General features: G+C 41.3%; 1 protein-coding gene across 3 annotated transcripts in view; it reads left to right on the top strand.

The window, feature by feature from the left end:
• The window catches only part of FAM13A (family with sequence similarity 13 member A), an 848,928-nt gene that overhangs the window by 416,226 nt on the left and 408,450 nt on the right, over positions 1–24,252 (top strand). For all 3 annotated transcript variants that reach the window (XM_069230260.1, XM_069230261.1, XM_069230259.1), the window contains one exon: positions 17,467–17,669. In XM_069230260.1, coding sequence (XP_069086361.1) covers positions 17,467–17,669 — 203 coding nt within the window. The remainder of the gene's footprint in view (positions 1–17,466; positions 17,670–24,252) is intronic.

The raw sequence follows: 24,252 nt of genomic DNA, 5'->3' as shown, positions 1-24,252 counted from the left end.
TAAAGGAGAGAACCAAGCCAAGGGTCTGACACATCTTAGAACCTGTTAACAAGCCGAGCCCTGAAAACGTTTGCTATGTAAATGATAGCCCAAACATGTAAAATATGATAAAGTCTCTTCAGAGTTAAAAAATGTTTATTTCTTTATCAAGTGAAAGCTTGGACATTAATATGTCAGAATATAGCACTGCACTGGGGGAATTATAATTTTCAAACATGAACCTTTTGTGAACTAAGATACAACAATCATCATGTAAACTCTGGACTGGTCCAGATTATTCTAGAGCAACATTCAGTGTGGTAAGGCTTTGTTTTTACCTGTTTGTGCACCGTTTGCCACAGACTCAACCACAAGTTATTGGAGGGCTTTACATAGGCACCTGTTACATTATACAAAGTCAGCATTCATTGTCTATATGGATGAGAAAACAAAGCAATTTGCCCAGAATCACAGGATGTTGATCCAATGCCAAGACTCAAATCGGGTTCCCAAGTCCAAAAGTTGTCCGCTTTGGACTCTAACACCACATCTAGGGTCCAGGGAGGAAGGCAGACTGAAGCCACATTAAAGCTCGGCTCGCCGTGGACTCGAGGTGGCAACAGGACCTCGAGCTGAGCCAGAGCCAGGCTTCATGCTTGCTGTATCCTGGCTTGAGCTTTCAGTGGCTCGTCCACCTCTATTCAAAACTACCCCAATTTGTAAAAATGGGCTAAGTTTTTGCCTATTCAGTTCTCAAATAGGGGACACTTTTTTATGTTGGTGACGGGCCTATTTTCTGTCCCAGTCCGACCCTGCATGTTAATGGCCGAGCCAGGAATTTCCAAGACCTCTGAGCACACTTAACTTTCGGGTCCTTTCATTTTGCCTCTTAGCCCTGCCCTGACCTCTATTTGCGATAATTGTACTGTGGGTTTCCCAGGTTTGAGTGAATAAGTGGGCTTTTGCATCGCAAGTTGCTTACGGAATGCCCTATCCATGCGTAATTTGCATGCACTGCTCAACGAAAGGTCAGTACATAATAAGTTCTGAGCTGAGAGGCGAATGTGTGACTCTAGGTATAGTCTTAAAGTTAAAACCTACCTGCAAATATTAATAACATTATGTAAAGTGTCTCCTTTTAGTTCCTGAGATAAATAGAACAACCCCAAACGTCCGTGAACATAACATATGTGGAAACCATGTGGTGTTCATTTGCCTGAAAGAAGACATCTGCAGTGTTTATGAAACATAAAGGTGGGCCATGCTTTACGTTAGGTAAGCATGCATTTAAACACTACTGAAACATTTGTGGCATTGAGAGCTTTTTTGTTAAATGGTATAATGCGAAGACACGAGGTGCAGTTGTGAGACATAGCAGGTATTGTAATTCTACAGCATTGGCAAAGCAAATTCGTCTGATTTGCATTTGAGTCTTAACTAAAATATTTTAAAACACCTGCAGATTTTCTTTTTTTAAACTATTTTCATATAAAATGCATTTGTAAGGTAAATCATTTGTGTCTTAATTCAGTTGCTTTCGAGATGGAAATTAGCTCCTAATATGTTACAGTGGAAGCAGTTCATAGGAGGCGCACATTGCTCCAAACAGTCAATAGCATGAGGTGAGATATAAATACTCTGGGTAGAGCTAAAGCCTACTCTATGAATATTTTAAAGAATTAGTTACACCAGAACCTACAGACAGATGTGCTGTCGTGAGTCCTAAAAAAGCTGGACCTTAATTTATTAGGTCTGAAAACCTCTGCCCCATTACTCTGCTGCTGGTTCTGACCAAATTATTGGAGATGCGTCTGGTTAAGTGGCTGCCAGCCATCTTTTATCTTTTTATCTCCTGGATAAACACCAGGAAGGATTTCGATTAGGCCATAGTACTGAATCTGAACTGGTGGGTATAGTTTACAAGCTTCAGGTATAACAAGGTGTGGATGAGAAAGCTGCTATTCTCTACCTACTTGTAGCATTTGGTATGGTTGGCCCTCTCAAAATTACTTCTTGTGTGCTTCAGTGTTTTTCCTCTTTTTTGTGGACAACCATACTCAACCTGTTTATCTTTGCCCATTTTGTTCTCCAGCCTGATTCTTGCCTGCACAATCCCCCATGGTTCTGGTCTTTCTCCATCGTTTCAGTTTATATATCCAACATTTGGGAGCTTTAATCTTCCCATTTGGCTTTAACATGTTCCTATATGCAGATGACACCCAGCTATTTCTAAAATGTAACCAAAAGTTGGTCATCTCTCTATCAGTAAGCATCCAGAGCTAGATGTCCTCTAATTTTATGAAATGAAATGGATACAAAATATAGCTTCGTCTGATCAGGGGAGGTCTCTGCTTCTGGGCCTCTAATCTGTGTCCCCTACTGATAGTCCCGTTACTGACACCTGTTGCATTCACCAAGATTTTGGCATTTCGATTTTCTGTGCAAAACGTCCCTCTTCCTAGTTTTAAAATATTGCCTTATATTCTATTTAAATCTAACCTTGGATTCCGGAGTACTTTGCTACTCACTGCAAAGCTCTTCAATTTCTCATCAGGGGTAATAAGCGCTATATAAATACAATATACAATACAATGATGATTTATCATTTGATTACAAAGCCAAAATGTGTGGTTCACTGGCTTTCTACGGCTTAAAATGTTGAAGACAATTTTCCCTTTCATCCCATCTTCCAAGCATACCTCAGTAGGCAGGGTTTGTGTATTATCATATGTAGACTACTGCAGTGTGATTTATCTCCATCCGTCAGTGTATAAGATATCTAAATGTCAGCTTTTCCAAAACTTGTTTTGCAGACAATGTATGGCTCTTATCCGATGAGTCCAGTTTAATTCTTTTTGTCTCCTGCGTTAATCCTTACCCAGAATACTACCCAATTTTCTCTTGCACAGACTGACTCATTACACCCCTCCCAGGACCCTAAGATCTAGTGCACATCTACTATTAGACGTCCTCTGCTTTAGGCTCTTCAGACTGGCAAACTGCGGGACATAAACCTTCATTTTTTGGTGTCCCAACTGTAGAACGCTCTTCTCCTAGTGTTTTGTGGCGTTCCCAAATGCAGCTGTTTCAAGTTAGCTCTGAAAATACATCTTTTATGTTAAGTGTTATTAGCTGTACCGCTATTTGTCCCTTAGTGTAGAGTGCCAAGATGCTTTTTAGGTCTGTCGTTAGTCAAGGACTTTTTATTTTACTAAATAAAATATACTCACTCATAGGGGCTTTAAGCTAGTCCTCTTTATCCATTGTTGTGTTATTGTCGTTCACATTTCCCTTCCTCCCACTGCAGCATATGGCATGGAGCAGTGGGTCAACCGAGAAAATCCATTGGGTAATTCCACTGTGACTGACGGTATTCCTTTCACAGTGAGCACATCCTCACACAAATGAGTTCCCTTCAGTGCCTTAGAGAATTAGGACAATGTGTCTTTTTGAAAAGTAATTTTTGCTGGTACCCAATGATTTCTTTTTTCATAATGATGAGGGCCTAGCAGCCTCTTCAACACTTTTTTGGTTTGTAAAGACCGTGGCCACAAGAATTAACAAAGACAAAAGCCTATTGGCTGTCCAAATGCTTTTTTTAGTAAGTGTTCAGTTCACAAATAAATACTAATAATTGTGTGACTATGATCAGAGGTGTTTAGCTGCCTTAGTACAGAGTAACTGTGTTGCTAGGTTTATTTTAAGAAAGCCAATCTATGTAGGTGAGTAATCTATTTATTTGTGCTTCAAGTTTTTCTACTTTACAGATAGCCTGCCTCATATTGAAACGAAAGAGGTACATGTTGGAAACTGCAAGAATTCTAGCAAAGAGATACAGGAAATACTATTTAACCCCTTTGGTTCCCAGGACGTAACGTTATGTCCTCGGCTGCACCGCTTGGGCGCCAAAGACATAATCATTACATCCTAGAATGGGCCCTCTGGGGAATGGCTAGCACTACCCCCGAGGGCCTCACCCCCCCCTCCCATGGGCAGGGATGGAAGGGGAATTGCATTTCTCTTCCGATTAATTTCTGTTCTGATCACAGGCAGGTGGTGGGAGAGGCATCAAAGGAAAGGCCTTTGCTTTCCTTTGATATCTCTCTGAGCATTTATGCAGCTCGGTTGTAAAGCGATCGGGCTGCAGAAATGCCCACTAGACAACAGGGATTTGTGTTTTTATGTTTGTATGTCTGTAATTGGCATAAAGGGAGCGGCCCTTATGGCAATGGCCGCTCCTCAAGGGGGGCATTTTTAGAAGGCCTTTTCTGCCCTTTCTCTCATCCCTCCCCCCCTCCCCTCCACAGGGGGTAGAGTGGCCTATTTTGATTAGGCTGATCTGCCCCCATGGGGGGAAAAGCCACTAGACGCCAGGGAGTTTTTAAAAAATTTTATTATTGTAAACAACGAAGGGGAGCGACCCCTTGAGCAAAGGTCACTCCTCTGGGGGGCAGTGTTTTATTAGGCCATTTCTTTCCCTCCCTCTTCCCACCCCGCAAGGGGCAGATCGGCCTATTTCAGTTAGGTCGATCTGCCCCGGGGGGGGTGGCAGAAGCCAGTAGGCACCAGGGGTAAAAAAAAAATTAAAAATGAACGTAAACAATGAAGGGGAGAGACCCCTTGAGCATGGGTCGTCCCCCTGGGGGGGGATTCTTTTTAGGCCATTTCTGGCCCGGGGGAAGCAGATCGGACTTTTTTAATTAGCCTTATCTGCCCCCAACGGGGGCAGAAACAACTAGGCACCAGGAATTTTTTGTTTCTTACAGATGGGGAGTGACCCCTTAGACAAGTGTCGCTCCTCTGGGGTTCACATTTATTTTAGCCCAGTCCTATTTCTATTAGGCCCATCTGCCCCCTAGGGGGTGTGTAGTTTCAGAAATGCCCAGGTTTGGTAGGTTTCCCCAGGTGCCGACTGAGCTAAATGCCAAAATCCACAGCTAGGCACTTTCCAAAAAACGCGTCAGATTTCAATGTAAAAATGTGATGTGTCAATGTTGCGTTTCCTGTCGCAAGCATTGGGCCTACCCACACAAGTGAGGTACCATTTTTATCGGGAGCCTTGTTGGAACACAGAATAGAAGTGTTATTTTTCTTCTCTTTCTCTACATTTTGTCCTTCCAAATGTAAGACAGTGTGTAAAAAAGACGAATCTTTGAGAAATGCTGTTATTCACATGTTAGTATGGGACCCCGGAATTGAGATGTGCAAATAACCACTGCTTCTCAACACCTTATCTTGTGCCCATTTTAGAAACACAAAGGTTTCCTTGATACCTATTTTTCACTCTTTATATTTCACCAAAGGAATTGCTGCATATCCGGTATGCAATGAAAACCCATTGCAAGGTGCAACTCCTTTATTGGCTCCAGGTACCTAGGGTTCTTGATGAACCTACAAGGCCTATATATCCCCGCAACCAGAAGAGTCCAGCAGGCGTAACAGTATATTACTTTTGAAAACCTGACATCGCAGAAAATGTTAGAGTACAAAGTGGAGAAAAATGGCGGGGTTTTTTTTTCACCTCAATTTCAATATTTTTTTTATTTCAGCTGTTATTTTCTGTAGGAAAACCTTGAAGGATCTACACAAATGACCCCTTGCTGAATTCAGAATTTTGTCTACTTTTTAGAAATGTTTAGCTGTCAAGGATCCAGCGTAGGCTTCCCACCCATTTCTGTCTCTAACTGGAAGGAGGCTAAAAGCACACAAAATAGTAATAATGGGGTATGTCCCAGTAAAATGCCAAAATTGTGTTGAAAAATGTGGTTTTCTGATTCAAGAGTGCCTTTTCCTGAAAGCTGGGAAGATGGTGATTTTAGCACTGCAAACCCTTTGTTGATGGCATTTGTAGGGAAAAAAACACAAGCCTTCTTCTGCAGCCCTTTTCCCCCTTTTTCTTTAAAGAAAAAACAAACTTTTCGCTGTATTTTGGCTAATTTATTGGTGTCCTCCAGGGGGACCCACAAACTCTGGGTACCTCCAGAATCCCAAGGATTTTGGAAACAAAGGACTCATTTTGGCATGGGTAGCTTATGTGGACAAAAAGTTATGAGGGCCTAAACGCGAACTACCCCAAATAGCCAAAAAAAGGCCTGGCACCTGAGGGGTAAGGCCTGGCAGCGAAGGGGTTAAATAGCCTCCAACAAGTGGTTTCCAAGAAATGCTTAATCTGTGTTCTTTGTATTCCGTTTTTGGCAGTGGAGAGGCACATATAGTAATTTTCTAAAGCGTACTCTGTGATTAATAGTCGGATGTTGATTATAAGGAACAATGAAGCATTCTTTTGTGACCTTGTACCTCTTTCGAGCTGTCCTGGTTTTTAATTGCGTTTTAATAAAAACTGATTTCTTCAGTGGAGTTACTCATTGTGTAGCATTGCTACCGTTGTGTATCAGGAACCCGTAGATACAGGATTAGAGTGTTATTTTATGTTACCTTGTCGAGGGCACTAGAATCTCTCTGCAAATTCATCTCTTGGATTAGGTGATCCTTACACAGACTCGCAGGCAATTTGATCAGTGCTGCAGTGTGTTATATTGCAGCATTTGTGCTGCAACTATAATCCTGTCGGCTGCACTAAGCACTTCGAGAGGTTCAAGTAAAAGTCTAAGCACTTTAAGTACGGTTGACAGTCTGTTGGGGTTGTAGCGTGGCCTATATTTTTCGTTGTGTGTGTACGTTTCCCTCTTGCAACATTCGCGTTTTTGACCAAGTTAAATTTTAATATGCTACCTGGTCCCAGTTTAAACCCACGACTTAACCCGTTGGCTGGTTTGTATTTGCTGCTTGTGGTTTATTCTCAGACACTTTTGCTTACAAACACCAATCGAGCTGCACCAGGTCTGGAGCAGACTCTCAGGACCTCACCCAGCACCAAAACACAACATTAATAGACCTGAACCCTACGAACTCCCTTCTGTCCCTGCGCTACAGATGTAAGAATTACTTTCCGTACCCTGCAAGAAAGTGCTGTATGGTCTCGACGAGTAAGGAAAGCATGATAGAAATGCTATCATATAACATGCTAACTTTGGGCAATCTAAACGTAAAATGGAAGCAGGGGTTTGGTTTCTGCTCGTGACAACCACTTCATTGAAACAGATCTTAGTACTGGTGAAAAGGAAATTGCTTTAGGTTCTTCTAGGATTGAAGTGCTGAGATTTATCACTTTGCATAATTGTGAAGGGATTGTGGCGGTCAAGGATGCGGGAAGTGTTTTTCTCTTTGGAGCATTTTTGAACATTTCTCGAAAATGTTAGTAATGACTAACACAACCTGCTGATTTCCCGAATATCTTGGGCAGCCTTTTCTGTCAAGGGAAATTTCTACTGAAGAACAGCGGAAACATGTTACTGTATGAAATATCTAGCAATGCTTAAAATATGGTGGAAAAAGCGCTGGTAATGTTACAGTCTGCCTTGCCATTTCTGTTATATTGTGCGAGAAGTTTAGCATTACTCACTAAGGTGATTTGTGGGTAATCGGGTGCTGTACTAAATGGAAATATTTCATTAGAACTCAAGGTACTTTAGTAATGTCAAATCTATCATGTATTGTGGTGCTAAATCAAAGTCTATGTGTAATACGAGACCAACAGTGCCGAGTTATTGCTTTGTTTAATCCATTTGAATTTAGTGATTAAAGACCTACCTTGTGCTCATATTTTGGCATATTAACTACTAGGAAAACTACCACACTGCTGATTAACAATTTGACAGTTTGTGAATATTTTGTGACATTCCGTGAATGTGTTGTTTACTTATTTTAATGTTGGCCTCTAAATATTTGTATTTTGTTACCCTTTAAAGCTCTAGTGACAGACATAACTGAAGTTGCTTCCTTGACCTTGAGGCTTGCAGGAAGTATATCCCAAATGAAGGGTTAACTGGTCCTAAAAAGCTAGCTAGGTTCAGGGATTGTGCAGAAAGCTTTTCATGTGGAGGGTGGAGAGTGAAAAATGTTAGGGTCACAGAGCTAGTGGTGTAAAGCTTGCCTCATGTTAGGAGTATGTGTGAGATCCCAGAATTAAAATTCGCTAATTGTTTGAGCCATGGTAGTGCTATTTACTTTATATGATTGCATTTTTTACTTTATAGAACTCATTTATCCCTCTTTAAGGGTTAAAGTCTCCCTAATCTTAAGGATAACTTCGTTCAGAGCAAGGGAGATTGCCACTTGGGCCTGATGGCATTTAATATGAGGACGTTCCTCTGGAAGATGGAGTATGAGTGCCTATCTAACCTCAAACAGTAAATGTGAAATCTTGGCCTGGTGGATCAAAACCTTGCAAAGGATCCTATGGTCCTTTCAAAGGCTCTGGATCCAGGGCACATAAACTGTCTAGTTTGTGGACTACCACATGCCTCTTCATTGTGGACTTATTTGCAGTCTGATAGTGCATTTGGTCAAACACCAAATGGGGCTATGGTCCCTTTTTGCAAATCCTGGGAGCAATTTTAACATTGGAAAGGAGACTTCCAAATGAATAGATTTGCATTACTTATTTTTTTATTTTAGCATGAATTCATATAAAGCACACACAAAGCGTGCTGTGATTTAACACACTGCCTATTCCGCTTAAAATAAAAAAGAGCAACCCCCCACATTCCTGCCCCAATACCTGTTAAATTACTATTGGTTTATTATTGCTCCAGAAATTGTACATTTAGACTGTCTCTATTTCCATCATCTTACATTATAAATTGATGCTTAAATCACAACTTCTTTGGATCCACTCCTCACTCCTTGGGCTAGAGTTTTCTCCAACTTTGTGTTTGGGTTACAGTGGAGAATTTCCTGCTAGATCGAAATCTGTATTTACCATGCTAGCTTCTCTGTTTTGACAACCACCTGCAGACAGTCCAGAAGCTTGAGTTAACAAAGGGCTGAATTCCTTCAAACTAGTCCAAACAATGGTTATGGATTGGAACACAGAAACTTTAGACAAGATGCAATATATTTGATATTTGCATTTGCTTGTGCCCATCTTGCTACTCTCATTCTTTTTACTTGTAACCTAGGGATCGACTCTCCAACATTAGTGCAACCATAGTTTTGCAGTGCCGTCAGTCTTAAGATATTGGTTTTATACCCCTAGGATCCCAAGATCTGTGGAGCTAAAGACTCTTCAATTTAGGGTAATCAGGACAAGAAATCATTCTGTACCTTATGTTCAATCAGAATTAATCTTCTATTTTGTCTTGTTTGTTCAAATGTTCCATGCGTCCTGTATCTATGCTGACAACTTTTAGGGAGTGGTTCATTAGGCTGAACATGCAAAGCCACCGTGTTTTTAATGATAGTTTCCTATTTAGTATATTAAAGTTAAACCCACGGCCTCAGAAAATGATATTCTCTTGATAGCTCTCCCCACACCGTTGGCTAGTTGTCGGTGATATCCGTGAAGAACCTGCACTTCGTTTTGTGTACAAATCTGTCCTGGGAGCTTCACTGTGGAACAGTGGTATGTCAGTGCTGTCTTCCTTTATCCAGGCTGAAGCACGTCACTCTTTCTTTAGGTGCAGCTATACAGTTGCACCTGGAATACTTTTCCTGACCCTGGCTTATTCCGTTATCACCCTTTTCTGTTCCACAGGAAGTGGCATACCTTGCAGGCTTCAAAAAGCAGCCTGACATGATTTCAGAAGCGTTCTTCTCTTGGTGGTAGTACTAATGCCACGATTTCTCTTCAAACCTAAGGTCTACGTACAGAAGCAGCCCTTCAAACGTTGTGGGGTTGTAGAAGGCTAACTTAAGGGCAATTCAAAGGAATGAGATGTGCAGTCGGGGCAGGATGCCTCTGTTACCTTGAAGCAACTGCTTTTGTCACTCTGCTACCGGCTGCTTTCTCCTAAATTCAGATCAATGTCAAGTTGCATTCTAAGACATCTGTTTTTTATTAGGATGATATTAATAACTGTTTTAATTTTGCATTAGTGTTCGACAACTTTACCTTAGGAGTAATATGGAAAGTAGAAAATTGACTTTGTGTCTTATTTGGTATCTCTAGTCTCTTGGGAACTTGCATTGGTATTGGAAAGGAGGACTTGGCAGAGTGTTTTGGCACAGTAGCAGTTGTACAGTGGCATCGCGTTCTTATGTGGTTTCTGTTGCATTTTAGAAGCACGCCCTGACTTGTCTTCTCACCGTGGATGAGCACCCTGCAGTACACTTCAAATTAAGAAATGTAGGCCACTGGCAAGTCGCATGATTGTGGGCACTGCACTTGGAACCTAGAACAGGACACCCTCTGGTGTCCAATGATTCAGTGGGAAAGGGTAATTAAGCTTAAATTCGGAATTTGTAGTTCCGCCGTTTGTGTAAGTGCTGGCAAAAAAAACGAAAGAGAACTGAATTCAGAAACTCAATCCCAACACATCCCAAGGTAAACATGACCTAAAACGCTAATACAAATATCAGTTATTTTAGTTTTCACTAAATGGCTTATTACTAGAGCTGACAAGCTAGATCTTTAGATTATAACGTATATCGCATATTATTTTATGTAGCAGGATGGTAGTTTTCTAGTACGTTTGACAGGAAGCATTTGACTGGATGCGTTTGCTTAGATGCACTTCTTTCGGCGGTTTAGTCACTTCAGCTGTTGAGTTATTCTGAGCATGTTCACTTTAGAACTGGTTCTTTTTTTAGGTAGAAGCCTACCAGACAGCATTCTGCCCATTGCGTACGATTCGTTTTGTGTTTTGTCATTCTTACATTTGCTTGCGTTATATTCCCTGGCTTTATTTGTTTTAGTACGCCTGACTCGACTTTGTTCCTCCCGTGGAGCATATCCTCTTTATCACCTCTGTGACTGGCTCCTTCTATTCTTTCACGAGTCCTTACTTTTGGGTAACTTTTGTTTTTTCCAGGCTTGCTCCACGTTGTTTTCTCTCCCATGTTCTTCTCTCAACTATTGTTCTTTGTATCTCCCTCTCCAGCCACCCTCTGTTGCTGTTTTCCCCCACGTCTGTGCCCATTTTGCTTTACCCAGTGCAGCTCTCTTGTTAGTTTGCATCCCTCTCCTCGCCCTCTGTGTTGTTTCCCTACACATGTAATGTTCCCGCCCTGCCATTTCTGTTGCTTCCTCTGCCCCCCTGTTACTTCCCCCTCCTGCACTCTGTGATCCTGCCTCCTCTCCCTCCATATTGCTTGTGTTCCTGCCCCACATTGCTGCCTCTTGCCCATGTCTCTCCCTTTGCGCTTGACTCCCACAGAAGCGTAGTATCTTGGAGCTGCTTCACCAGGGAGAAACTGACATGCATGACATTTGGATCATCTTTGTCAGGGGGAAAAAATACTGCAGCGCAACTTCTAATGTGGTACAGTGGCATCCTGGGCTGTCACAGTGAACTGGCCCATGGCTTTCTTTCACTGCTAACCAGAGACCCTGCAGAGAGTGTCGTCGGGGAGCAAAGCGTTCGCTCCCCCTCTCTGCTCTACAAATTTTATATTTGGATCCAAAGACCTTACAGTTTTACCACATCACATTATTTAGGTCTCGCATACGAGACAGTTTTTGCTATTGATAAGCAAAAACCTGATGTGGACCACAGTGCTTTAAGTGAGATGAGAAAGGGTGGGGCAGGGAGGATCTGTACAGGAATTGTGATCTAAATAATTGTGTGGCTTAAAACACTTCAATCCCGTGCTTAACAATTAATGCTGCCTGATCAGCATTTAGGCACATCTTTCTTAGTTTTCTGCATGTGCATCCAGGCATATCACACAACGATAAACACATCCTTAAAACAAGCCAGACATATTGGCTTTAGGAATGCTCAGTAGCCGTTTGATGTAAATGAGGAACAACAATGATTCAGTTGCAAGTTAATAAAACTAGTAAATTAGAAATGGAACTTGTGACCATCACTGTGTGCACCCGAGAGAGGCCAGGTATTGGATGAGAATATAATCTGCAAACTGTTATGGCCCACTGACTCGCTTTGTCCTTAACCCCCAGCTCCAGAGCTTTGTTGTGCTAGTCAGGAACACCCTTCCAAACCAGAACTCACTGAAACACCCAAGGGTGTCGCAGCTCGCATGTGCCATAAAAGCATTGGAAAACCCAGTAGCTCGGTCAAATCTAGCATCTTTGAGGAAGAACCTGAAAACCCACCTGTTTAATATTTTCTTCATGAATCACTATGCTTACCAAGTATTGAACTTTAGTATCACCATTTCTAGTTATGAAATATTTTTATTAGCATGTGAAAAGATAAACCATAAATAAAAAACATTCTGTAAAAAGCTTTTCTTGCTATCCTGTACTGCCTCCATCTCCTTTGTGTAAGGTCACCCCTTATCAAAATTGAATGTGCAACAAGCACTCCTACAGACCCAAAGCCGCAGAGTGCTGCATCTTAGTAGATTGCTAGCCTTCCCTCGTGGTTCTTTGCTTTTCTTTAGCAGCACTCAACCTGGCCTCTGAACATGACTCTCATAGATCTTCAGTACAAATGCCTTGTATTGCACCATTCTCTTTTCCTGAGCTTTCCGTAAACATTGGTGTTACGTTCTTGTCTTGGGTGGGCCCATCCTCTCTGTGTCTACTTTTTGTAATGAACATTGCATCATTGGCCTAGCATCAGAGGATAGCATATATCACAGTGTGATCTTAGGGGCCCAGATACTGTCTGTGACCTCTTTAATGTTTGAAAGACTCTTTGCTTTAAGATATTGACTATACTCTTCTCTAGGGTTTAGCTGTTTTTTCAAGCAACAGGCTTTCTCCGTCTTTGGTAATGGCATCAATACTGTATATTGTATTTCTAATGGGAGAAGCCGCCATTGACTAGACGGTCCTCAGCCCAAGTAATGTTCCAATATATTCACATGCAGGACCCGCGTGACCCTTTAATAAACGTACCTGCACTGGTGTGTTGCTCTGTCTGGTATCTCATTGTGAGTTATGGCTAATTTATCATCTTTAAGGTGACTGCTGCCAGTCTTGGCTCCGGTATGCAGTTGCTAAGGTGGGTTCTAATCATAGGTACTTTGCTGTCTCCAATTCATGACATTTTGCGGAAACTAGGGCTGCTGTTGTCATTCTGAGACCATGGTGGCATTAGAGCACCTCAAGAAAGATACTCTCTTAGTAACTGCATTACTAATCTTGAAACCCACACTGCTTCTGTCTCCTCTTCAAGTATTGAACTATTGGTCTTGATCAAATCACCACTCATTAGGTATCCTGCTGCTCTCATCTCTCCTTGTTGTCACTATCAACAATACGCCAGTCTGCAAAGAACTGGCTTTCTCTTACACATGAACCAATTGTCCCTTGTCACAAAGTCCCTATTATTTGTGAGGGAACAGGAATTCAGAAATATAATCTTCTTGAATATCTCTACAGGCTTATCAGAAGTATCTCAAGGTACAAGATCATTTCACCGTTGGTGTTCCTAATTTAGACAAAAAGGGATTTCTTAAATATAATGTCCTATGCTCAAAGAAATAAATCTCCACAAGGTGAGTTATTGTTGATGGTTTATTCCAGGATCCAAGCAGGATGCAGCCACAAAAACCAAGAGTGTAACTCCCACTGGAACCCTCCTTCCCAGATGAATCCAAACATTCTTTTCATAAAGAGACAAATAAAACATGTCTCTGCTCTAAAAAATAATTGAAAAACAACAGTATGAAAAAAACTACACATCTCTACAACAAAATATTAATATTAAAATTTACATTGAACCAGCAACCAAGAAGTCATGAGATATAGGACCACATTTAATTCTCGGCGGAGGGTTTACTCTCTTGCAACAGTGATGGATCTTATCCGCTGAAATCTAAATACAATAGAAAACAATGGAATTTAGATTTCAGCGTACGGGATATCCGTTACCATTCAGACAGAGTAACCCCTCCGCTGAGATATAAATCTGGCCCATAGTCTTTTAACCACTTAGGATATTCCCTCACTCTGTTCTTTTCCCTTGACTCATTGACTCTCTGAGGCAATTCTTTCCCCCTTTGCAACCCTCTTTGAGACACACCCTCCCACACAGTTCTTGAACTTTAATATCTTTCCTTACAAAATGAACCAATCTTTGAATTTCCCACTTCTCTCCATTTTCCATAAACACATTATAACCCAGCACATGCTTTATCTTTTTATGTGTCAGGAAAACTTTGAATGTCCCTTTAGTATGATACAACCCACTTTGACACTCACCCAATCACCAATCTTGAACTCCCAAACATTTCTTTTAAATCTGTTTTGATAGTACTTCTTCATCTCCACACTCTTTGCTACCTCAGTTCCAAAATTCTCATTCTGTACGCCTCTTCTCATCTATTCTGGTTAAACAAGCGTGTTTGGTTTCCTTCACCGCAACAAAACAAAAGGAGTTTCTCCTGTTGTTAAATGTGGTGTAGTGTGATAGTTCCAGGGCATTTCTTTCAGTTCTTCATTCAGTTTCCTGATGTCATTTGTAAACAACCTCCCAATACTAAGTTCAACCATATCAACTAGAATGTTCTCTCTTCAATGAGACAAGGCAGTCAAGTGATGTTTAATGCCATGTGCAACTAAAAACTCCTTGATCTTTGTAGGCACAAATTGAGGACCATTATGTGTGACCATCTCCTCTGGGATTCCTTCTCTCATAAACAAGTCACTCAAGAATGTTATAAATCTCTGTTTTTATTTCCTCCACTATTCACAGCTCTGGCCATATTAAATATTAGTCCTTCAGCACAATTTCAAACTTGCCACTTGCTCCTCTGCACCCAAAAGCCCTACAAATATCAACACCGACCTTCAGTCAAGGTCTGTCTGGAAATCTAATTGGCACAGTGGGGGACTCCCTGACTGACACAGATTTATCACTGCACGCAATCCATACACTCTCTCACACATCTTTCTTTTCAGCTCCCTGTCCATCCCTGGTCACCTACTTGGAACATCCTCAATAGCCTCCAGATGTTTCAGTGGTGGCTTAATGCCTTTTCCACTGACTATATGACCAATATATTACCCTTTAGGAACTGCAGATCAGCATTTTTTCAGGCTCAATCGATAACCTTTAATTCTTCAGCCTCTCCAACACCTTCCTTAAAACACGATCATGAGTTAACCTGTCCTGAAGTGTCCTGAAAAACAACCCCACAATCTAGTCCTAATAATACCTTTTGCATCACGCTGAAAACTGCTGAAGCTGACACCAACCCCTTCTTATACCTAAATACCCGCTCAGGGGGTCACAAATGAAGTTAAATTCCGCCTGTCATGATGTTCAGTCTGATGATAAGCATTTGGCAAATCTAAAGTTCTACAAGGTGAGACATTATTGACTGTTCAGTTTTTAAGCCGGATGCACCCACCAAGACCCTGACAGTACAACTCCCTTGTTCCCTCCTTACCAAATAAATCTAAACGTTCTTCAGCTAATCAAATATTCTCTTCCTAAAGAGATAAGAACACAACATAAGGAACAATTAGGCAGCCCTAAAAGTTGCCTTCATCTGGAGCTTCGCAGAGGATCACCACTTGACAATCATGGATAACTCCACGCTCAGTTTATAAGTCCTTTACTTTCTGTCTGGTTAAAATGTCTCCTTTTCTGATCAGATACTTACCAGCTCTTTGTGCGTAGCATGCAGCTCTCGAGTTGGGATGTACTGCAGCATTACTTGAATACAAGCAAATATTACTCTGTGCATGCTGAATTATGATTTGCATATGCAACGGCAGTGTGGTAGCAAACTGCATAATGTGGCAGTGATCTCTTGATACTGTAGCAAAGGATCTGTGCATATTGTGGCAGGGATTTCTTACTGCATCCTGTGGGTGTTATCTGGCTTGCTGTGACAGGAATATAAGAATCCTCAGGACACAACAGTCATGACAAAGCTTGACAAAGCTTATTGCAGTTCTACAGTGGTAGTCAGGTTAACATTGTGTAAGGATGTTGAGACTTGTGACACTACTGGCTTGATTTCTAATAAATATAGAATGTATGTGTCATAGGAATAGAAATGGTTTTAGGTTGAGTGCAGTCCTCTTTGGTTTTGTGCATAAATACTGATATTTGTGAAGCCACTGTTGCCGTACCATGAGTATTTAGTGGCACTAGTATGTTTGCGTCATGGCCAGTGGTACAACAAAGGCTACCAGAAAAAGCTACGTTGCCTGTTAGCGTTTGGATCTCAGTGCTTCGTTTTCTAGCTTATGGTTATTTTAATAACTTATTTTTATACACATCTATAAGTATTTATTTTCTAGCTTGAATATAACCTTGGTGATAGTGGATAATGAAACTATTAGGGGATGGTGAATTATAGGATGTGTTTAATCTGCTTCGTTAATTGGAACAGAATATGGAGACTATAAGATTTTTAAAACTACAAAGTTTCTTGGAGCAATTATTTGAAAATAAGTAGGAAATCAACATCCATACATGTATTCCTATGAATGGGTGTACATTTGCTGTTTTTTGGCATTCAAAAAATTCCTAGTACTGCACCTGAAAAGCAGTACTACTGAAATGTCACATTACTTGTTTCCTGGCCTCTTATTATCCCAACACACAATTCTACTTAGCATGCATTTAGACATTTTCTCTTTTCTCCCCTCTGCCCCCTTCCTCCGCCCCCCCCCCTCCGAAAACAAGGAAGAAGTTACTTCTTCAAGTTAAATGGTCCTTTTCGTTCCCACCCTAAAAGGGGAGCTGCAGGAGTAAATCTCCGACTTTCTCTAGAGTGACAAGAGGTGAGATTTGAAGTGTGTAATGCCCATAAACGTACAAATGTGTGCCCGTTGACCATCTTAAAAAGCTAACCACTTCTCTCGCCCACTTCCCACCCCTTTTGTGGGATTTACTGCTACACATGTTTCCACATTCGTGGTTGAAAAATATCAGAAGCCCATTTATGCTTGGCAGGTGCCCTTTTGTGAACTCCTGCAGTTGCACCTAAATTAATATATGCTTAGTGTCCGTTTTTAGTCTAGTTATAAATTATTTTTATTGAAACTCGGGTAGAGAAAGATAATGTTATTTGATCAGAATAGCAAAATTGTGGTCAAGTGGGGAGACCAGTATAAAAAAATCTAAGTTACCTGACATCCCAGAGTTGAAAATGTGGCTTCTAGACCTCATTGCCAGTACTTGCCCCTGTAATCACAATTTAAGTTATAATCCAGCGGGTGATAGGTCAGCATTTCGTAGAACTTGCCCCATCTCTGCTCTTGAAATATTTTACCGCCATATTTATAAAATGTATAATATTCCTTAATTGATCTTTCTGCGCCTTACATGGGCTTGTGTTGCTGTGATATATTTGATGCAGACCTGCCTGGTTATTCTGCAAATCTGCACTGACTTTTTGTGTTCTACATGGCCTCTGTTCCTTTTACTGAGCACTTTTTTGAAGTCTTGAGTTTGTAAACCTGCCACTCTGCCTTCCTCACAGAGATATGAGTGTCTGGGATTAATTTTCTTATGTGACCTGTAGCTTCTTATTACCTCCTATGTGTCCCTCCAGATTGTCTGCCCCAGGAACATGGTGGTACCACTGCCAGCTCCGGAGCCGGCTCCAACCCCTGTGTCACAGCCTAACACGTCTGATGGGATTCCTCAGGTCAGTGTCAGTGTCCGTTTAGCCAGCAGCAGAAGCACCTTCTTAGAAGACATGGATTTGGCAGAAGAACTATCACTCATTAACACGAGCAATGAGTCCACCTGCAGGTCAGTGTTTATTTCTTCCCTGTAAATGCAGTTGTTATGTTTTTTATTGTTTGCTTCATGCTGCCACTAGGCAAAACTCGAGCTCATTCTCTAGCAAGGACAATAGTCACCAGTAATCTTGACATTTTTATTGTTGTCTCAAAATTGCTGCACACATAAGGACCTCTGCAGCAGGTGATTTTCTTCACCTGTGTTATTTATAAACACGCGCCCTCGAAGGTCAGCGCCAGGTGCCTCAGCACTGGTCGCACCACCCTAGAGTTGGCCCTGCTGGGAAAACATCACCCATGACTTTTGCACAAGAACAGGCCTCCGAGTATTCTACATGGAATCCACAGGCCTTCATCACTGTGCCTCACATATACATACAATGCATATACTACTGTAGCCAGATACACAAACACAACATACACCTGGATGGGATAAGGGGACCAAGCATAGTATAGAATTGACTGTGCATTGGTGAGACTCTCTCAACCAGTGCCAAATAACACTTTTAAAGTGAATGAGGGAAAAAACTTTTAGGTTACGGAAGGTCTTTAATTGAGACATTTTTTTTCTGCGCTGCGGTCCCGATACTCCAGACTGTGTTCAAAAGGGCCATCCTAGGCTTTGCACACAACTGGCTAGGGCTCTTAATGTTTAAATGATGTGTTCACTCGGAATCACATGTATAAGCGGTCTGCTCAGGAGTAGAGCACTATGTATAATGTTGTTTCTTTCTACAGCTTACATTCTCTGATTGCTACCTCAGAAAGCCTTCCCCCACTATATTCCTAAAACCCTGCATGAAAAATTGATTATGGCTTAATTCCTTCAGAGTGATCCTCTTCTTACCCTCCATCGTCTGCATACACTCAATTTCTCAGTATAGCCTCCTCTCAGCCTTTTGCCTGCCAGGCCCGATCTTTCTAATTGTAATTCTGCGATTGGCTGGTATCTCATTTCATAGATCAGATCCTCTCCTCTTTAAAACTCTATCCCTGTAATCTAATATTGCCTAATCTCCGCCAACCTACCTTGCCACCTGTTCACCTGAAATCACGTAGACCCTGTTAAAGATTACACCTACCTGATATTAAGATATTGCAAAGTAACTAGACTAAATGCATGCAAATTTTTCTTGAGAACACATGACTAATCGCAGTAACCACTAGATTAACCACTAACCTTGGGTTCCATAGTAGTGCGCTACTCAACGTAAATCACTTCAATGCCTCATCAGGGGTAGTAAGCTCTATATAAATTAAATTACAATTATTTGGTTAAAGCAAAAAAACACTCTTCCAACCACATATCCTACACTTTTAGATTGCTATGCATTTGGGTAAGTGCTTCAGCGCCCAACATAAAGGTAAGAAGTGCTATACAGATGCTGTAACACAATATACAATACAATATGCATTCTCAATCAGTATAGCAGCATTTATATACATTGCCAGTACGTTGTGAATGGCCTTACTGTGGCATAGCTTGATAGTTCAGTAATTGGGAGTAAATTTCCCAAGCCCATAATAATACAAAGATGTGACTTAAATTTTAGCTCTAATAGAATATATCAAAGCATATTTGCCCTCTCCGGGACCTTATTCATTTTTGTGATATCTCAGCAAGGAGATATTCACTGTCGCAGTTAAGAGGCAAATAGTGGCTTCCTGATACCCTGCTGGCCGCCCAGGGTGACCTTGCCCCGCCACAGCTGACGTTAATCTGCCTCATGGTGCCCGAGTCACGCAGCTGGATGGAGTGAAGATGCTCTCTGTAGAGGACATGCCCTCCTCACCCAGCCTTCGAAAAATTATGCATTAAATAAAAATCACTTAACACGCTTTGAATGCATACTCGTAAGGGTAATAGCATTTGTATACACTGCTACTGGAATAATGTTATCTATTAATGTTGGACTGTACTCCGTCTTGGTAGCTATAGATACAGGTTGGCACGTATTTCACAGAATAAGTATAACAGTATAGTATTGTAAAGATGTGCCATGAAAATCCCAATTGCATTTTCTTGTTCGGTTCTGTTGGCTCGAGTGTAGAAAGCAACATTTTCCTAAATTAATTGTTCTCTAGATTGACAGTTCAGTGAATACATGTTTGAAAGTTTCCATTTCGTTTTCCTATGTTTTTTTTTTTTTTTTTTTTTTTTAAAGAGTTTTAACTATTTTTAAATGCATTTTTTTTGTATTTAATGTCTGTACTCGTTGCTGGTGGTAGTTCTTAGTGCCTCTGTTCTTTTGAATAATCATAAGAACTACGTACTTCTGAATATGTTTGTTCGTTTGTCAGCTCTCTTTGGCCGTGCCATTATGTTTTGCAGTGCCAGTTTGCATCCCTTGTTCTCCCACAAATAATGTAAACAATTGAGGCAGGCTTTTTGAGAAGCCATAGCTGAAAGTTGCAACTCATCTGCAAATTTGATAGTGTTCTAGGAAGCTGCCATGTCTCTTACCACGAGCGTGTGCCAGTTTCAAATACCTCCTTCAGAAAGGAGTTAGCTCTCTGAATAAGGCTGCTCTTTAAACATGGCATGGACACAACTGTTATTGTTTTCAACATGGCGCACCTAAATGCTATGTTGTTACTATGACTTTCAATTGTCTAAAATTGTGAACGTTATGAAATGTTGCTTTATTGTGAACGATGACTGATTTTAATCCCAGGTTGTATAATTGTCAAGCCTGTAGATACTGTTTCTTTGGTCTGCGATGCATTAGTACAATACAGCGCTGTTTCTGTACTATGCAGTGTTGTTTCTTTTCCTCACTGTAAATCCATGGAAGATTGCCTGGTTGTCTCATTGTGATTGTTCTGCGTTGCTGTGTAGCGTGACGCTGGGGGCCTTCCATTGAAGCATGTTTTACATAGTTCTGTGTTGTTTATTAAATCTAATAAATATCTCTTGTGGGTTACTTTGACCGAAGATAGAAAATTCATGGGTGTGGAATTCTTATCTGTCTGACGTCCAGGATATATTATTTAGGGTTAAGCACAACACATTTTCAGTTTTATATTGCTCACTGAACATGTGGACCAAAACCACTGCAACACAACCCCTTTGGCTGCCAATTTACATTTTGAAATTGTCTCCTTCTGAGGCAAGACATGCATCCACATTTAAAACATGTACAGTCCATTAATGCAAAACCTTTACTTTTAAGGTGGCGCCATAAGGAAATACAGTGAACAGTAAGCTCAGTTTGCATTATTGCCGGAGGTTACAATACAAAAACATGTACACTTCTCTACTGTGTCCTCCATTTGTGCATAGTTTCACTTAATGTGTCCTTCCTCATATTCAGGCATGCAGTTTGTACTTATAATTAGAAGCTGTGGCTGAAAAGCACCTGGGGTTGGATTCAAGGACATTTTGGTCACCCAAATTCAATGTAGATACTCAGCAATTTAAATGTAATGAATTTAAAAATCCTGTCTCAGAGAATATCCGGATTTTTTTATTTTTCAGCCCTCTATTTATTCCTGTAGAAAATGGGTTAACTAGGAAATACAAACCTAGTAAGGTCAGGTTTAAGTGTTTTCAGGGATGGTAAAGGTATGCAACTCAAAGTAAGAGTAATAAGGAAATGACAGAACAGGCTTATGTGCTCATATGTGTTCCTGCAGTTTGAGTAATCCGCAGAAGTAACTACAAGTCTGTAGGAGAATACGGAGAAATATACTATGCTTGGATTTCCATGTCTGCTCCTGTGTATTTTGTTGTGAACCTGTATATACTCATAATTCAACACTAATCATGGGAGGAAAACATGTCCTGCGTAGGTTTCTCACTTTTTGCAGTACGCTTTGTGATTCGGCCTTGAGTAAACATATTGTACTGGACTGAAAGCTGTCTTTTGATAAAAGGTTCCTATCCTTGTTTTTCAAGTCACTCAGTCACACCATTGATAATCTGGCAGATGATGGATGCACTGTGAGTTGTTTCAATATATGGTTATCCTTGATTCTTCAAGGAATGAGGATGTCATGAAAGGTCTTACTTTAAGGAGAAGACCTGAGAAAATCAGTTGTCTGCGAATTGTCTGTAAAGATAAACAGGCCGTGGCACAAACTGCAACTGTATTTTTTCATGGTACATAAAAATGCTACAGGGGCACTACACTGCTGCAGCTGCTTTGGCCACAACCAGAAACTCCAAAGGAGAAGCTACCTCCATTCTCACAGCGCCTGTCCCAGAGCGCAGAGGCCTGCTGACTGTGATTGTGCAACTGAGGGTTGAGTACTGGAGAGGGTAGCCATCTTCCTAGAGATAGATGTCTGCAAACAATATAGTAACTGCATTGGCAGACTCTCTTACAGAGTGCTGAAATCTGAACAGATTTCAGGATTTGCTGCAGGAGCAAAGTATTTGCACAATGCAGTCCCCCTCCGAAAATTCTGTAGCAGGGTCTTTTCTCTTGTCTCTGGTCTTGGTTTCATCGACTGGTTTCAAGCAACCCGGCACTGATTCTGTGTCATTAGTAAGAACCAGTATTCTTGCAGCCACTTGGGCCTTTCTACTGCATCATGCCTTGTGTCAGACCAGAGTGTGGCAGGAGAGTTTGGAAACGATCTGGAATCTAAACCAAGCCAAAACCATTCCCACAAAATTCCAAATTTGTGGATGTTTGCAGATATTGCTTGCGCATTTCAACTCTGAAAACATTTGCCTGGAGATGTTGAACATTTCCTTTCGGTGTTGGAGACGGATGAGGCGGTAAAATGTGGGCAGCAGGGTATGAAGTCTGAGACCCACTAGCCTACCAAGAATAGACAAAAGAAATCCTGATTCAAAGAAAAACATTAAAACGTATAGGAAGAATATTACAGTGTATTGTAAGCATCTTGTGCATAAACTTAAACACATTGCCAAGTAGAACATGACCTCTTCATAGGTATTTGCAATACCAGGTCCTTCCATATTCCCTGTGCATGTGAAAGGGACCACAAATGCATTTAAAAAAAAAAAAAAACGTGTAGATATCAGTTTAAAAAAGACAAACTAATCATACGTTCCCTTTTCAGTGCAAGCTTAGTTGGAGCATCTTCTCCCCAAGTGTAACTGTTACAAATCTGCCCCTGACTGTCAGTTTTTCTACCTGGAAACACTTCCATCTTAGGCTCAAAGCACAGAGAACACTATTTCAACCTTGCACCCACACGGAACAGCAAGCTACACGGGTACACTGCGACACGTTTTTAAGGGTCCCAGATAAGGCAGTAAGTGCTCTACAAATGCTAGAATGCAATACAATATAAAACAATTAGGCTGGTATCACTGAGCACTGCTTTACGTTACACAACGTATACTAGCTAGTATATGGAGTTAAGTTTCATTTTAGAGTGTTCAAAAAAATAAAGTATTTTGCCCACACTTGTCTTCAGTGGGACTGGTTACTGTGACAGATGCCAAACAAATAATGTGTTTCAGTTAGAGGCTGCTGACGTGGTCTATGGCTCTGGGTCCCTCACGCTGTCCACTACATAGACACTTTGCCAATCTTTAGACTGCGCCTGGAAACATAAGACTGCGCAGTAAGATCTCGTAGGCCTGCGCAGTAACAGCTCTTAACACATATATGTTTCTTACAACATCTCGGCTCAGGGACACTCTGTGACATGCTGTTTAGAAATGAAGCAGTTCGTTTTCTCCCCACAGTGGCGTTATTGCCAGTTAAGCCCACGATGGGCCTTGTTTTAACCACTGCTTGTTACTCTGGGAAACATTGCATACTGTGGGTGTACCATGAGTGAGATCTAAGCTTGTTCTTTTTGCGCATTATGAATGTACCAATCAGTTTCTGAGGGAACAGGGTGGCTCTGGGGCACATCATAGTTTGATCAGCGCGTAGTAACTCCCGGTGCCTTCATCGGTGGTCACTGGAATGATGAGAGGCTGCTGCTGGCCCGTGGCTGCATTGGAGGTGTCGACCACAGACCCACGGGAAGCGTCGTGCAGGTTGTCATGGCCCGTAAGTGCAGTTTTGTTTATGTTCTCAAGCACCTTAAAATTAACAAATCTGTGCAAGTGGCCAGAGTCTACCATCTTTCTGCCTAAAGAGTCAACGTGCCAAAGTAGGCGTTCTTTTCCCACAGAATAGCCAGCTGACAGACGTATTCCTTTTTATGGAGCAGGTGGGCACTTGCTTTTTCTCTTGTAACAATTGATAGGATGTGTACAATAGGCACATTGTGTTCTGTGTACGGTTTGTCAGTGTGTGCATCAGTTGTTTTTTTTTTTTAATCGGTTTATTGCTTTGTTGACTTTTGGAAACGAGTCCGAGGATAACTGATAGGAAGATGCCCACTCCACCCACCACCCTTCGCCCTGCTGGTTCCGGATCGGTCTCTGTTGTTATGCTGTTAACATTGGCTATCAGCGCTGTGTAGGAAAGTTGGCTGGATGGATTGAGCACTGTAGTTTCCACTGCTCAGTTAAATTCATATCAGGAACGCTAATACCAATAAACAACAAATGATGTGGGAAAATACTTGTGTTCAAGGACGGGCAGATATGCATAACAAAGTGGCGTGCCAACTCTTGGCATCGCCCACAAGTACCTTCTAAACGAGTTATGACTGAG

This window comes from Pleurodeles waltl, chromosome 1_1 (genome assembly GCF_031143425.1).
Source record: "Pleurodeles waltl isolate 20211129_DDA chromosome 1_1, aPleWal1.hap1.20221129, whole genome shotgun sequence".
NCBI classification, from domain to species: domain Eukaryota; kingdom Metazoa; phylum Chordata; class Amphibia; order Caudata; family Salamandridae; genus Pleurodeles; species Pleurodeles waltl.
Note: the sequence above shows the minus strand (reverse complement) of the source record. Positions and strands in the feature narration are given on the sequence as shown.